Source organism: Cupressus sempervirens, chromosome 5 (assembly GCF_028749045.1).
Source record: "Cupressus sempervirens isolate cs-2001-9-10 chromosome 5, ASM2874904v1, whole genome shotgun sequence".
NCBI lineage: Eukaryota > Viridiplantae > Streptophyta > Pinopsida > Cupressales > Cupressaceae > Cupressus > Cupressus sempervirens.
Window position 1 is genome coordinate 340,179,492 of NC_143122.1, and position 17,607 is coordinate 340,197,098.

Here is a 17,607-nt window from a genome sequence, read left to right on the forward strand (position 1 = left end):
TTTAATACAAAGAGAATAAGACATTAGATCAATCAGAATATGAGATCTCTGAATATAAGCAATAGATCAAGCTGCTATAAGGAAAACAACAAACTTATATACTGATATAATGCATGATGATTGAGCTGACTATGTTTGATCTCTCATTTGTTAGGCGGTAGAATAATACACATGGCTAGTGTTATATATATAAATATATATTTATCTCATAGTTACACTGCCGTGGGGGACAGGGGGGCAAAAGGGCCTTAATTTGGGGACCGTGGGGGAATGGGGGGGACAAAGGGGGTTGTATATACTATACATATGGTACTTAAAATTCTAGTTATAAAAATATGTATTGCAATATAAGATATAAAGATGTAAAAGAGTAAATACTTAAACATTGCATTCAATTGGAACATCGAACATTGAACATAAATAGTCAAATCAACAAATAGTCAACACCAGGACGTTCGCCTTGTTGGTTCCCAAAATCGTAGATTGGAAATCCAAGAGCCTGCCACTTCTCCAATAGGATTCCACAATTAATTCTGGCCAACGAACGAGAATCACCTTGATTCCCTTGCATTTTAGGCTCTGCTACACCCAGGCGGGTAGACCTTCACCTTAAATGCTGACTGCTTAGTTCAAGGCTTTTCTATAGCGAATTTAGGCTTTGGAGTTCTTCGATTGAGAAGGTCGTTGAACTCAATTATTATGGAGTAATGTGATAGTTTGAAATGAATGTTTTGTATAAGGATTTTAACAATGAATTTGAGGTTTGTAAGAAGGAAGCTATAGATTTTTTGACTTCAAATATAAATCCAATACTTCAATGATAAAAAGACCAATGCTTTAGCTTATTCGGGCAACAGAGTCAACTGCAATGAAGATTATAACATACAACTTTATAATGTTCTATGCACATAAACTATAAACAATTTAATAATCAAGACGCGACAAATCAAATATATATACACAATTCTAAACTAGTCCAGATTGTGCTTTAACTCCTACGGTCGGGGGGACAGACTAGACACATATTTAGAAACAATAAAATATTTCACAATATTTGCAATGATCGAGTTTAAAATGTTATTGATGACCTTGTCCACTTATTTGATCAAAATTGTTCACAGAATTAAAAAATGATTATAAAGGACGAATCAATTGCAGTTTAAATCTCCATGCCTCTAATAAAAATAAAAGGCTTTTTATTTATCATTAAAATATTGTATTTGAATTTATATTATGTTGATGTGTGTTTTATGACCACCTAATAGTAGAACAAAATACCGAAGTATCTTATCCTCTCTTGAATAAAGTCTTGTGTATGCTAAGATTGTTAGAGGATCATACGATGACTCCAAGGTTCCTTTAATGTAAGGTCTTGACTGTGGATAAGCTCGGTGGTTGATGTGATTTGTTGATGATCACAAGGGGCCTTACGTGTATTTACTCAGATTCATTTCAAGTCATAGTGGTTGTGGGAGCGACTGAAAGGTTTTGCAATGAAGTACTTTTTTTGGGTTTTCACGAAATATGAAGAAATGAGATGGGATAGGGTTTTAGAGGTTCTAATCTTGTCTAAGGGAAGTGATGACAACAAATAATATTCTGGTGGACAAATTCCTTAATTTACTAAGCTCCGCTTCGCCAAGTTATACTACAACTACGCGTGAACTGGTGTAATCTTCAAGGGTTATGCAAAATATTTTCATACCACCACATACACCATCATAAAGAACAATGTATATGAAAGATAGAATTGAAATATATGCATGAAAGGGGTTCAGGCTAACTTTGCACAACGATTTAGAATCACCAAAATGTCAAAAGTATGAACCTAAAGGAATCCATCAATACACCATCATAGTCTCCATTGCAATCACAACACTTTAACTAAACTAACTTAATCTAAATGAGGGAAGTTAAAAGAACAAGCAAGCACCAAGACACATCAAGTATTCACCAAGCTTCAATGAAAACTCTATTATCTTAGTAGCTCATAGCAACAACCTTAGAAAATCCTCCCTTACAAATGAGAAGTGAGGCCTTTGTATAGGTGCTCGATTACAATAGATGGCTCGAATGATCACGATAACCAATGGCCTAGATTGTGCCACATCAACCCTAATTAGGGTTAGGGCCAAGAAAAGGAATCTACATTAATGCAACAAGGAATCCACTATTATAGTGGGTAATAAATGCCCACTATGCATGCTCATTTAGGAAGGGAGTGGGGTGCAATAAACAACCACTAAGAACACTCATTGTGCATTAAATGCATCTATCCTTGATTCCCCCACAACATTGTCCACCTCTTCTGTACAGATGCTTGGTGCCGATTCTTGCTTGAATTCTAGAACTGCAATTGTTCTTTTTGCTTTTGCCAAGCTTTCTTCCCACTATGTATCTCTACGATAACAAGGATGCAACTGTGTTGGATATCCCCTACTTGATGTCAATAATCTTCTTCCATTGAGCGGATTCCTTGGTGAAGCTCTCGAACATTTCCTTAGCTATGATTACTACACTATACCATCGAAGAAAATCATAGACACTTGCCTCGTTGATAACTTGACCATCGATCAATGCTTGCTTTGGGGTCTCCATCAGATTCTGAATGTCGGAAATCACTTCATCTTAGTAAATATGTTCATCCTCCCATGATTCCTCCATGCACTGGATCCTGGAGAGTACAACTAATGCCCTACTATGCACTTGCACTAATTCCTCTGCATGTTTGAAGGCTTCCTCCTGAATTCCTTTGACCTTTGCACCCTTAGCAGTCAGCTTGATCCTGTCAATGTCATCTACCACTTTAGTGGAAACACCTGTCGGAGGGATGAATGATGGACCTTACTCTCTTACTGGACGAGGCAAGCCATTGATGTATTGACATAAGGCTCTAATTTCTCTTTTCTGTTTCTTGTACCCTTCTTCCACCTTCTTCAGTCTATCCTTCAAAGTCTGTGAAGAGTCATCAAATTCTTTTAATATTTGCTCCCGGGAGGCATGGGCAAGATTTATTTCCATAACATGGTATTCCTCTGGAGCAATCTGATTTTTTCCTCTTGTCGACCTTAGGAGTTGCAATCTGCAAGATTTTGGATACCGATTCTCCTATGACAGCCTTAGTGAATCTTTTTGCTTTCCCCTTCTCTTCTGATTGGTTTACTTGGTCCAAAATTTCTTGTAATTCAATTGCCAAATCAACCTCCTTTTGTTGACTTTGTTGAATTTGTTGCTTCAACCATTCTGGAATGGGTATACTCTAGTCCCCTGGAATCACCAATTGCTCTTTCCTTTGGACTGCTCAAATGTCGATCTCCTCTTCACCTCCTGGACTATCCACCGTTACTTTAGGAACTACGGCTTCAACATTTGGAAGATGTATTGTTACTACAAGAGCCTCTTCCTCTAGTGAACCATCATCTCTCGCTCTAAGATTGTAGTAGACTTTCTTTTGTAGTTATATCTAGATGTCTTCCTCTTTCTTGCACGGATTTTTCGTAGGCATTTATACTTAGTCTATCATGCACTGGCCTATCCAAATTTTCTTCTTGCTCAAATCTCCTTGTGCTGGTCTCTACTTCCTGCCTTTCAAATGTTTCTATCTCTTGAACACTCGGTGTGCGACTCGGAGAAGAGGGAGCATTTCCAGATTTTTGCTTCTTCTATTGAGGCTCTTAGACATCTATCCCACTCCTACGATGTTTTTCTCGGGTTATCTCTTTCTCTTTCCTAGTTTCTACACCTTCTGATGGAGGTCCTCTTTCTTCAACATCTATTTGTCTCGACCTTTCATCCCTAAGTGGTCGGTGACCAATCAGTCTATTAGTGGATCCATTTGGTGGTGCAACTAGTTTCTCAAGCTTACGCTCAATCCACCACTTTGTAAAATCCAAGACTGGCTTTGAAAGAGCTTCTAGATGTCTAACCTCTTTCCTTTTCCAATCATATGGCTGAGTTATCATTTCTGGATTGAATCCTTTTCGCATCACATTTGGATCCTCCTCCGTTTGATCATGAACCCGAAATATGTTGCATTTTCTGATAATGTTCAACGGTAATCTTGAATGCATCTTCTTTCTAATCTCATTCTCGTCTACAACATTTGCCCAAAAATCTTCAAGATGAACTTTGTGTTGGTACTTTGATCCTGCTACTGATGTGATCTTGTTGTAGGGATCAAAATTAGGCCTTTTTGGATAAATTGGAAGACAAAAGAAGTGGAGTTTATCCAATGATCTCTCTGTAGCCTTCAAGCATGGGCACACCTCAGTTTTCCTTCTCCTATGGAAATTGGAAACTACAATCCCAACTTCTTTCCTTTTTGGATCTTTTCATAGACTATAAGTTGTCGAGTAAGCTCTAACAAGACCATCTTATCCGTTGGGTACCTAGGAAGTTTGTATGGCTCCATGGAAAATCCTTGAAGTCGGATGTATGAAAAGGTAGGAAACTGAATGAACCAAGCACCGTAATCTTCTACCAACTTCATCGCGTCAACTGACAATCTCAAATGTAGTCTCTTTTGTAGTGTCCTCACTATGCGCATGACAAAGGCATCATTAACTCTTATGCAATCATCCTTGGAATATAAATGCAACTACGGGTAGCATTCATGAACTTTTAAGTGTTGGGTTTCGCTTCCAATCAGTCTTTTGCATCGTAGTCCATCATAGTTCATCCTCCATGCTAGCATGTAGATAACATAAGAGCTCATGTAAAATTTCCTTGTAAGCTCTAGATTCATCAGTTGTTCATTCAGATTGTCACTTACGAGTCCAACCCAATCTATCTTGTCACCTTCTTCTATTACCTACTCGACAAAGTACCAAATCCAAGACTCAAATCTATAAGAATGAGGCATTTCAAATATGCAACTCAGCATCATGATCATGTCGCTATACTCCTCTGCAAGTCGAGCCATACTATTTCCTTAGGAATCTTGGAATGATGCAATCTATTCTTTTTCAACCATCTTTTGTTGATTATTTCTTCACAGAAATGGACTCCAGAGGTGTAGATTCTAAGTGCCTGCTCCTATGTTTTCGTGACCATCCTTGGGTGAGAAAGAATACCAAATGCTTCGGATATGGATGTTGGAGAAAAATCGGCGAGGATGTTTAGTTCAAAATCCCTGATAGTTTTGTCTCTGGGACTATAGTGTTTGGTACATTCCACAATCAACTCTGGATGTTGAAAAGGAGAGAAACCAGCTTCAACAACAATTCCACTTCTCACAATTCTTGTAGCTAGGTGCGTTTGATGATGGTCATTGTATCCAAACATTCTTCAATTGAATTCTTTCAAATCAAGGCCGCCGAGGCTTGTATCTCCAATTTGCCCACTTTGACATGATTTTGGATTCGGGGTAGAATCCTCTCCTTTCATTCTTTATCAACTGCCCTCGTGTTTCTCCTGTTCCTCAGGGTCTGTCAATCTTCCTTCTTGCAAACAGAAAATGCCCATATGTAAGAATATGCAGAAAAAACATAAAAAAGCAGAGACAATTTCTCCAAAGGAAGATTTTGGAACTTTGTCAAAATTTCCACATTCTTCTTGATATTCATGAAGATTTCTCCAACTCACTAAATTATTTCTCTCAAATGAAATCACAAAATCTTGCTTCGCCAATTCCAAGAATCTTCCAACGACTTAAACGTCTACGTTTTTCTAGCTTAACTAATAGTCCGTCTATTATATCTCTTAGGAAACTTAGAAAATTGATTGGTTTCACTCCAATTTCATTTATAAGGTTTCTTATAAACCTTATAAAATTGATACGTTGAGTTTTCAACTTATTTATGAGCGGGTCTATCAATTTTCTCAATTTCTTTTTAAGTAAATTTAGAAATCTTTTATATTGAAGTTTAAGTTTAGAGAAAAGTTCTCTCATCAATTTGAAACTCCTTTTCTCTCTCCTTAATATCTTGAAAATTTCTTCAAAACACCTTCCTTCTCACAAACTCTCTAAATTTTACTCCTATTCACAATTTGCTCTTCAAATTTCTTGGTGTGAGAGGGAATGAATGAAAGGGTTTCTTATATAAATCATCCTTCAAAAAAGTTGCCTTCAAAGGTGTACACTAAAATTAGGCAGCTGTTTTACTTGGCCACCAAGATTCCCACTTTTGTGCCACTTGTCGCTTTTCTCCTTGTTTTTATTGAAAGTTTCCAATTTGATGCTTTTAGCTTCAAGATGAAGCTAAGTCTTCCTTTTATCCAGTTTCTAGATTTTTTTGAAATTAATTAATTAAAAATCAATATTTAATTAATTTTCATGTTTTAATGCAAAAATCGAATTTCCTTTCATTTTGGATTATCTCTAAAAAATAAAAAATTAAATATCAATAAAATTAATATTTAATTTATCTTACGTAAATCCAAAAATATTTGCACAAAATCCCTTTTTTGAAAAAAAAACATTTTAAATTCCAATTTTTCCATCCTTGAGGAATTTTCCAATTTCAATTGATTTCTTTTCAAATTTTTCAAATTTGGGATTTCCTCTGAATTTTCCAAATATTTTGACTTTTCATGATTTTTCACACTAGTGGGATTTTTTTGCGTGACTTTCTGGATTTTTTCCAAATTTACATCCTTTAGATTTTTCACTACCATCCAGATTTTTTTGCAACCGTTTCCATTTTCTGAGATTTTTCAACCTTTTCAATTTTTTTTGGGATTTTGTATTTTCACATTTTTTGAAATTCTCGCAATGTTGTGGATTTTTAAGTTTTATAAATCTTCACGAAAACAATTCCTCAAATGTCTTCCAATGTGTCGAGAATGAGATTTGCGGGGATCAAGGAGTTTGTCCACAAGAAAAATAAATTAAAATAATTCCGAAGCATAGTGGAAAATGCGCCAAAGAAATCAAGCATAGCGGAATTTTGAGGACATTTTGGATTTGTTCATTGTGGCCGAAATCCACGATATTGGGGAATTTGTGCTCCATAAAGTGAGGAGAGTGCACTCTCGAAGGGTTGAAGGAATTTATAAGTGCCATACATATTCCGCAAGAAGGACAAAATGGCGCTCCATAATATACGGTGAGTGTGCTTTTTGGTGGGTTGTAGATTTTACATGGTTTGTCCATTTTATGCTACTATCCGCTAACTTGCACTCCAAAAAACATGGAGAGTAGGGTTTGGTAGGTGTTAAGGATAACCATCCTTTGGAGACCTTCCACAGTATGTATAAAAGTGCACTCCACAATTTATGGAGAGCACAATTTCCACCTTATCAAGGATTTTTCGATTTCACACTCATTCCGTCATCAATGCAAAACCCCGCTCCAAGGTTCTAGGAGAGCGCATTTATGAGGACACCATGGAATTGTTCTCTTCTAACCTTTCCCCCATATCCGTTGACTTGCGCTCCGCAATAAATGGATTTCTAGCGAATAGGTAAGATGAGATCCATGGTGGATTCAGTGTTTGGCATTCTCAATTTTGCTTTGGTCAAACAGGGAGGGGCCCCAGGTATGGGCAATGGGTGGCGGAAGGTCACAACATATTACAAAGCCATATTAAAGCTCCTTATCCCTCTGTATAAATGAATATATCGATATCTCTTCTTTGGAATGTCTTTTTTGAATATGTCTTGTTTGAATATCTCATTTCTCTCCTCTATTTACTTGTAATAATCCGTTTTTTCTTAATTCAATTTCGATTAAAATTCATAGCAATGTATGTTAATCATTGGGATTTGGCAGCTTCCTAATAGGGAACATTATGGAGATTAAGTAAGTTGCCATTTCCAAGCACAATACAAACCCTCTCTAGGAATTTTAAGTTAAATCAAGTAAGCTCCAATTGGGGACATTTCAGCTATTGTAGAAGTGACTTGAAAGTGGTTGGTGAAGTAAACTATGTTGTTGTTGAAGATGTACACTATTTTTCTATTAGATGAATAAAAGTAGTAGAATACCCTTACTTTTCACTTGATGTATAAAAATAAATAACAAGAATAAAAAAATCCTTACCTCACTTCGTACTGCTAATTATTGTTGAGTATCTTTTGTACTACTTTTTTCTTTTCTTTCAATTATGTTTGTCTCATACCATCTATCACATTGTATTGTCCCCTCCAAGAATTTTTTTTTAACATTCTTATAAGTTTTATCATTTTTTGAGCTTACAAGCATTTTGTCAAACAATTTTCAATCAAACGACTTGTTCAATAATTCTGAATCTTGTTGTTAAAAAATAACTAATATTGATTTTCAGTTGCATAAGCAATTATGTAGACACTTCACACTCAAAGTAAGATACATAGGAATTTCAACAAACAACTGGGAAGTTCATGAATAGCATTACAACTTCAGAAGATATTAATAACACAGTTACAATGCTTGAATAATTGGAATCTTGGATTTTGATAGATATTGCTATTTTGATCCCAAAATTATTGCTGCAAATTATAACAATTAGACTGCTTTATTCCCCTTTTGATGATACTCAGATCTCTTGCAATTGCTATAGCTGATTGTTGGAGTAAATGCAGTCTAATGAACCTTCTTTATTACTGAGAAAACTTTTGCAAAGGTACACACCTTGTCTACGACCTCCAAAAGACTTCACACACTCGTTAGCTCTGCTCACAAACTGCTGCTTTAAGAAATTAGGCATAAACAATTTTTGGTGGCTGGACTATGGTCTTCAAAATTCTTTAAATTCTGCCACAAGCTCTCAACGAACCTTGCATTGTAGCTTTCAAGGGATGAAATGCCTGATATAGGAAATAGAATGACTTGGAGATTAGGGTTAAACCCTTCCTTGACGTAAAGTGCCTTCTCTTAGTATCTTCCTAAATTGCAGAGCCTCTTCTAAAGCTTATAACCAACCAAAATGAGGTGGCCGTATATAAAATGAGCTACGGAAACTGGGAGACTGATGAGTAAACCTGTAAAAAAGCCATTGTTTGGGTGCCACACTCCAACCTTACAAGATATGCTACAATGATTTTAGAATTCTTTACAAATATTTTTCTTTTGTTCACAAATCTCAACAAATTTATCCATAGCATAATCGTGAATCCCATGTGAACCTACCTTACATTGGCTAGGGAGAAATTTCTTCACCATAATCAATCTTCACCTTAAGGTTTTTGTTCGAGGGCACTAGAAAGCTTTTCGATTCCACAATCGGGGTTTTAAGATATACCAAATGCTAAGAATATCAGAATAAGGAAATGGCTTCTCTCAACCACCTTTTACAACCCCTTGGCATTTTCTAGAAGCTATATTTTATAATCATTTAATAGCTTCTTGAAAAAAGCCATATTTTATCTCTTCATAAAGTTCTATAATATAAATTTACCTTTGAACTATATGAGTCACTTCATAATTAAAAATAATTTCAGTTAGGCGCAACCATCAAGTTAGGGAAGTACTAAAATAGGCCAATTCTGAATTTCAACTATGCCAATATAAACGTTAAAGTTTGCAAGATGTCAAACTTTATGAAGTTTGGCGCTTTCCCAATAGCAGACTTCTCCAAGAAATGTGAAATACTCCTAGAATATCTAAATTGCATTCGGAAATTTAGCATGGGACCCGACCTGTCTTGAGTATCCAAACTCACTGCAGTTGCAGTAAATCTATCCTGAAAAGCTTGGTGCTCTCCAAGGAAGTTGTAGCTTCCACAAATACTTGAAAGGCCACACAAAAGGACATTACACACACTTCACATTCAACATCATTAAATCTAGAGGCTTCTGCACCCCAACCATCCTTTTACAAAATAAAGTAGCAGCCATATCTAATATCCACAGATCTGAGGAATTCCTTCCACTCAAAAGTATTGCAGAGAGCAAGGCATGACAATTGCAAATGAATATATGTATGTTTAGCTATTGTCACTATACCTTCTCACAGTTTATTTTCTAAACTTGAAAATCAACATATTTGATCAATGCATGAACACACCTTAGGTTTTATAAACCAACTAATTTATATACATGGTCTGAATTGGTTGTCACCTGTACAATATTAGAGGGCCCAACCTTTTCTATTGCATCTTTTAAATCTGAAATTCAAAGTAAGTGTTTTTCGTCTTTCTTGAACAATAAATGGTTCTAATAAAACATGAACTAACTAAATATATGGCAATATCATTTATGCGTGGTTGATGTTAAATATTGGCCACTAATCCATGAGAACACATAACAGTCCACTTTCATCCATATTTATGCATGCCACATTTCTCATATCTTAATCTGGATATTTTTCCTAAATTGCATTTCCTGTCATTCTGCATTTTACTCCGTAGTTGCTAGAAAGAAGCTTCCATTTTCTTTAGTGAGTAAATAACACTTTCTTAAATGAATGGTAATCAAATCTAAGTCTTCACCTCTATGTTAGATTTCTCCTTATTTTTCTTTGGTATTTGTAAAAGCAATAGGAATTCCTAGAACTGCCACTAATTGCACAGTTGTATGCCTGCACTGAGTTTCATGAAATAATGAAAGACATTAAGGCTAGAAAAGTTATTGAAATATGTTATGAACTATGCCAAAAACATTAAATTATGTCTCTACCATTATTTTGTAGGGGAGATACGGCATGCAAATGAAAGAACAGGCTTTGAGGTGGTTACTGTAGATGGTCATACATCAATTCTTGCATCTTCAACACCTATGAGGTAGAAGATTCTTCCAGTCTTAATTGCAAATATTTCATTCCCGTTTTTCTTGCTCTAAGCCATTCACTACTGCATTTGTTCCTATAACTTGTCATCATCTACTGTTTCACGTTTTCTTCTATGTGAAGAAAACATATAACGATGGCTAAAAGACATGCTTTAAGGTACATAGTCATATGTAAAGTATTAGCACCCCTTGTGGGGGTCTGGGGGTGAGAGAGAGGGGATAGAGGAAGAGTGAGAGGGAGAGAGATAAGTGTAGAGTTCAAGAGAGATAAAGAGGGAGACATAGAGAGAGTGAGAGAATGCTGATAGGAACTTGCTGATTATTGAAATTTGACCAAGTCTGAAAATTTATAAGATCTTCTAGAACCTAGAACCTGCATTGTAACTCCTAGAGATTAGAAACCACTCTCAAACATCTTACTAATATATACATGAAATATAAACAAAAGAAAAGAAGCTAAATGGTCCAGTCTTAGACTTGGCAAGTCTGGACAAGTTCCTCGATTTGGCTAGTCTAGGAAAAACTCAACCAAGTCCAAGTCTAAGCCCCCCAGACTCAGTGAGCTCGATTCGGTTCAGACTAGCCCAGTTTTGATGAGTTTAAGTGAGCCTCATTACATTGGTATAGGTATAGCCCCAAGAGGAGTAGACACCTTCAGAAATACTGCTGGTTTAGATAGGAAAGTTGCAGAAATACAAATTACACCAAGAAGTCAACATGAATATGGATGAAAGTACAGGGAGATACAAGGAGCAATTTGATCTTAACAAAAGAGAACAAGAATTGCATGTCAGAGATCTTTTGTTAGCTCATCTGAGAAAGGAAAGATTTCCCCAAGCAACCTATAACAATCTGAAGTAGAAGAAGATTGGACTTGGCAAGGCCCTAATGAGGTTTGCAATGAATGCCTATGAGTAGAGCTTCTTGAATGTATAGATATTTTACAAATTTTCGGTGTTGCTGACATGTACCGTTATTATGAAAAGAAAATTGTGAAGAAGGCTTTTTTTAATTGTGTGTAATCCTATTCAAGATGCCTCTATGGAAGCCCCTTGGGTCTAGTTGAGCCTAAAATTGAAAAAGATCTTGCCTTAGTGACTTGGTCCACTGTTGCCTTGTTTGATCATAAGTTAGAGTTTTGTTGCCTTGAGTTTGACACTCCCAGTGCTTAGAGAATGGCTTGGCTTTGGGGGCTTGGGACTGAACAACAATTTATTGTAGTTAATTTGTACCACTATCCTTGTCTACATTAGATGTTAAATCTATTTTGCGAGTGTAAATATGATCTACATATGATTTTAATTAGGGGGATTGTAGTAATAGGTTTTGATTGGAAGAGTGACATGTTGTCCAGGAATGCATCATTTGATATCTAAGTAGGATTAGGTGTTTGGGAGAGAGTGGATGACATCTTCAACAAGAGAATGTTAGATAGGTGCGGAGAAGAAGAAACAACCTTCACTGACTGAATAGTAGTTATAGGTTTTTTTTAATGTTTTCATCTTCTAGCAAAGAGTATTGGTAGGTTTAGAAGAGAGAACTTTTTCATCTAGTGAATGATGGGTAGAGGGTATTTAGAATGTTCTACATCTTGTGTAGGTGGGTAGAGAAAATGGTTAGAGGGCATTTATAATGTTTTCATCTTCTAGCAAATAGTGTTGGTAGCTGTAGAAGAGAGAATATCCATTTAGTGAATGCTGCATAGAGGATATTTAGAATGTATCTTGTGTAGGTGGGTAGAGAACGAAGAGCTGAAAGAAACGTCTGTTATCAAAAGATGCTCTGTATTAGTGGCAACTAAAATGTTGAGAGTTTAGTTTGACTCAAGATACCTCCCAAAACAGCAGCAGAAGTGGAGTAGGAGTTGGTAATGTGGAAGAAGATTTGATGAAGTTTTAAAATTGCTAAGAGTTGTGCACATGAAGTTGGGTGTTGTCTATCATTGAGAGTTGGTGTTAGTAATGTAGGAAATAAAGAGTTGGAATGGGAGATCAGAACTAGTACATGAGAAATAACTAAGTGCAAGAAAACACAAGCATAAGTTACAAAAAAGAATGGGATAATGCACTGCAAAAGCCACATTCATTAAGACCAAACAGAGTGAAATAATTGGTCTGGCCTTTCAGGAAAACTTTTTGTTTCTGACTTGATTAGACCTTTTTTACAAAAGGCAATGAAAGAAAGTGCAGAATAAAGTAGAGGTATTGAATGCAAGGTCATTCGGTATGCCATCTAGGTGCTTGATGTGCAAATGCCATCACAACCATATCTGACTAAATGTAAGGAGAGGCAGCTGGACAAAAACTCAACCTTGCTAAAAAGGTACAGTAATTGTATTCAGAACAAAAGGAAATAATTTTTGCTGTCATAACAGCTATGCATATTTGATTTCTTTCTCAATTATGTATGTTTTCCTGTTGATTGTCATACCAGCAATAGTAGTTTGTCTTGGGTGCAATAATTATTTATTTTGTCCTGGATCATCAGTCCTTTGGTCCCTATGTTGTAAGCAGGAAGTTTCGCTTTCCGGGCTGAAAGTTCTGATATTAATCTTGATTGCCGACTTGTGATTTTCTTTCTCATTTTTTTTGGTTTTTTACAATCTTCCTTTGGTTTAACCTATCTGTAATTTTCTCAATAAAGAAACAAAAAATAGAACACTCATGTTGTTTGAGGATTGTTTTTCCTTAATTACAATAATTTGCAAGAGAGCCTTCAATGACTTATGGTTGAATAAAGAAAGTTTTCATTTAATATTGTTTAAAGATTTGATGTTTTCAGTTTTGATTAATTTGGCTTTTGTGATTTTCTGCTAATCCACCTTATCCGCACGAAAGTGCTGAGAGTGCTAGGTGGCCAAATGTTGGAAAATACAAGGTTGATGTAGGAGGCTTTGAATCTTTGGTGTTGCCTGAGTTACAGGTATATCATAACAGCCTTGAAAAGACAATTACTAATCTATGCTTTGATAGTTTACAGATGTTTGCATAATTGATGATTCTTGTAATCTCAGATTAATGAAGGTACCGGCCTCTTCGTTATTGATGAGGTGGGTAAGATGGAGCTATTCAGTTCATCTTTTTTTCCAGCTGTTTTATGTGTTCTCAACTCAAATATTCCGGTTTTGGCTTCTATACCAATCCCAAAGTTTGGTCGTGATATACCTGAAGGTACTCTTTATTCTTTGGCTCCATTGTGTGGCACAATAGAGCATTCTAATGCCAATGCTCAATACATATTAATAATGGCATATGAAAATTTATTTGTAAGGAATGCTCAGTATTGTTAAATTTCTACTTCGATATTTATTAGCAGCTTAAGAGATACTTTCTGTTATACCTGCCTAGGTGTAAGGGACAGGCTTCTTTCACTTAGATCACATGAGCTTACTCATTGCAAGTATGCAAGTTAGTTAAGCTGAAAAATTGTAGGTATAACTACCATGAAAACTAAACTATATTGCTCTGAAGGATATCAGAAAACAATATGAATGATAGTATTATTCATCTGGGATACCCTTACAATGTATTATGTAAATGCTTATGAAGTTTGTATCCCTATACAATTTCTCCAAACAACCTTACAGAAACTTATATTTAATTAAGGTGGCTTTAGAATAAACGTAAACTTTAATTTCCAACGCCCTCTCTCAAAATTTATATTAAAAACAGAAAAAGATGCTGACCAATCATAACATCATATTCATTAGAAGTTTCACTTTGAAAACAGTTCTTGGATCAGGTAGATCTCTGTCAGGCTTCTTCATAAAGGTGTAGCTCCCTAGCTGAATTCATATGTTCCTAAATTCCACCCTCCCCAAACTCTCGAATTATGGATTTAAATTATTGAACGAGTCTTTATGTTGAGTTGTCACTTCATCAAGTTGTCTCATGAACCACACAAGGGTATAGTTTATAAGAACCTTGAATTCCCAAACTTACTGGGCAACGATCCACATTGTGTTTTATCTACATTAGATCTCTTCCTGTCTTTCTTTATATTGAAAATAGTTTATCAAACTGAATAGTCTCATAACAAAATTAAGTCTCAGATCGTGCCCATAGGCATGTCAATCAAAATTTACCTTCTATAGAAGGTAACCCAGAAAATACTTAATTACATCACTTATACATCTCGTAAAGCCTCATCAAAAGGAGGACAAGATTTCTAAAAGAAGTTTCAAACTAGCATAGTAGACTATATAATAGCAAGTATAAAGGTTAAGAATCCCAAGGGCCAATAATGTTGTTGCTGCATTCTGCCCGATCTGTGTCAAATGCTCCTAATGGTGGATCAACTGTGTGTGGGATCTCAGCATCCCTTCTTGGGGCGTCTGGACCACGAGTCTTCTTGATCTGTTCATTTTCCACTTTAATGTCTATGCCTTTTTCTTTAACCTGTTTCCTGAGCTCCTCGAACTCTTTTTGATCTAGCATATCACTGTATGTATTGAAGTAGCGGGCTGAATGAATGTCTGCTTTATAGATGACCATTGCTCCTTGCATGAGGATCATGAATCTGCTTTTCGGGATCTCAAGCACCCTAGAAACCTGTGAAATTATGAAGTAGTGTGTGAGATTTACATCAAACTCATAAGTTACCTCTTCTTGCCTTGAAAGACATCCTCATTTCTCCTTTCCCAAATAAGCCAAATAACTTAAGCTGAAAGCACAGACCAAAATTTATTTAATTTAGCATCGAATTCATCAATAAAGACTGAAATAACATTAATCCAGGAGATCCCTGGTTTGGTGTTCCAAGTGACAGTGAACCCAGGCGGCATCGACCATGTGGTAGAGGCAAATTTGCAAGAGAAAAATGCTGAAGTTTGTAGCTGTGATAGAGATCTCTATATCTGATTTTGTTATATGTTGAAATTAAGATAATAACTATGTATTATGTTTAGAGCTGGAGAAGATATTTGAGATAATATTATATGAAGAGACATGTGTCATGCGAAGTCATACATTTGGAAATTAGAAAAGACTTGTTTTTGGAAATCGAAGAGACCTTCGGTTGTGATGTGAAGAGTCGCAATTTTTGTAATACCCCCCTCTAGTATTTAGATTTGACATAAAATCACAAATAGTTGATATCCCTATTCAAAATAATTAAGTAATCAATTAAAGAATAAAGTGATTATTTACAAAAGAAGATCCATGTATTTCATTATAGAATATATTAATTCTCTAAACTAAATAGTTAAATATTGATCATTAAAATAAAAAACTATAAATAAATGAAGAAATAAATAAATCAATATATAGAATTATCTGTATTAATATTAATGAAACAAACATCATTAATAGATAACATCAATGGTGTAAATTCTAATATCACTATCAAACCCATATCATGCCGCATTGGCATTGACTCAGCATAGGTCACGACACATGCCTCCACTTACTTGGACAAAACCCTTGATTGGTTGGAGCCATGTATTAAAGTTTGGGCCCTGTGGGTAGAAAAGCATGGAAGGAAATAGATATAAAAAGGGGCAATCAAAATATAACTACCGCACCCTCAATGCAGAAAAGTAAATTAACTGCCACGTGAAGAAAGGAAGACATAAATATGAAGACCCTGCCATGTGGGTACATGGAAAATCAATACAACTGATCGACATTAGCTAGGAATGGATGGGGAGTGGAAAGTTACCTAGAATAGCAGACCCCTATAATAGGAGTTAAGCTTAGTCACCCACCACATGGCCAACATTGACAATGGGAAAAAAAACCCTTGCAAACGCCATCCAATAATTAAGGAGCTAGGTTGTACTTGATAAGTGCTAAAGGCATAACACAGATCAAGTGGTCCCAAGAACGAGGCAATAAAATCACACTAATATATAAGGTAAAAGCACCGATCATCAACCAAATAAAGGTATGTATAAATTAGTTATATTTTCTAAGTTCTTCGTTCAAATTAATATGTAATATGTTAGTAAATAGGATGGTAAGATTAAATGTGCATGTATATAGAATATTATAAAGAATGATATATAACATTTTGATATTATTAGTATTGGAATTTATTCAAGAATGCTATTTTATTTAATTAAATATAGAAGAGTTAGTCGATATGATATAAAAGATCGATAGAATTTCTTTTGGGAGAAATAATGGATCAAGTTCCATAGTGCTAGGAACTGTGCTCATCTCTATATGAATGGCTACATACCACCGTAGAGTTTGAGGTCGTTTCTATATGAATGGCTAGATGGACTCTGATAGTGCTAGTGCGAGAGGTTTGTACAATCCTTGTATGAATGGCTATTGTGCTAGTGTGAGGGATTATTGCAACTCCATATGAATGGCTAGATGAGAAATAAATGGAAGTTCATAGTGCCAGTGCAGGAGGTTGGATCCTCGTAGTGGGGACATTACAATTCTATATATATGTATGATTACTTTGTGTGAGAAAAAACAATTGTATCAAGTTGAAAGCATTGTACTTGAACTTTTTTTTTTTCAATAAAAGATATTTTTTTGGTGTTGGCTGGGTTTTCGCCTTTAAGCTGAAGGGTTTTCCCAAGATAGATGTCTTGTCTTTTGTACTTATTTTTTTGGTCTTCTTTATTGCAGTTTATCATCATTTTTGGGCTAAACATTAACATGGTATTAGAGCTAGGTTAGATTGCAGCATATAAACAAGTTTAAAAGATCTGGTCGCTGTATTAGTGACCATTCTGAAGTGTTGAAATTTAGTAGCTGCAGGACTTAGCTTGTTACCTGCAATGTTCATTTATTTGTGATATTTTTAATCTCCATCAGCGGTGGATGTCTCATACACCCAATGTTTGAAAGTCTTCATTATATCAATCTCGTTATTTTATGGAGACCTTGTATGATTGAGTGATCAAAGAATCTTTGGCATTGTCAGTTATCTTCTGTTTACCGCATAGGTTAATTAAGAATTGCACACAGATAATGAACACGAACACGAACAGCAAAACTCTTC

General features: G+C 35.6%; 1 protein-coding gene across 5 annotated transcripts in view; it reads left to right on the forward strand.

The window, feature by feature from the left end:
* LOC149556080 (uncharacterized) overlaps window positions 1-17,607 on the forward strand; it is a 115,994-nt gene that overhangs the window by 21,080 nt on the left and 77,307 nt on the right. For 4 of the 5 annotated variants that reach the window (XM_089830223.1, XM_089830225.1, XM_089830224.1 and 1 more), the window contains exons 3-5: window positions 10,550-10,640; window positions 13,485-13,569; window positions 13,661-13,817. In XM_089830223.1, the coding sequence (XP_089686349.1) occupies window positions 10,550-10,640; window positions 13,485-13,569; window positions 13,661-13,817 (333 nt within the window). The remainder of the gene's footprint in view (window positions 1-10,549; window positions 10,641-13,484; window positions 13,570-13,660; window positions 13,818-17,607) is intronic. The other variant, XM_089830226.1, reaches the window with a different exon arrangement.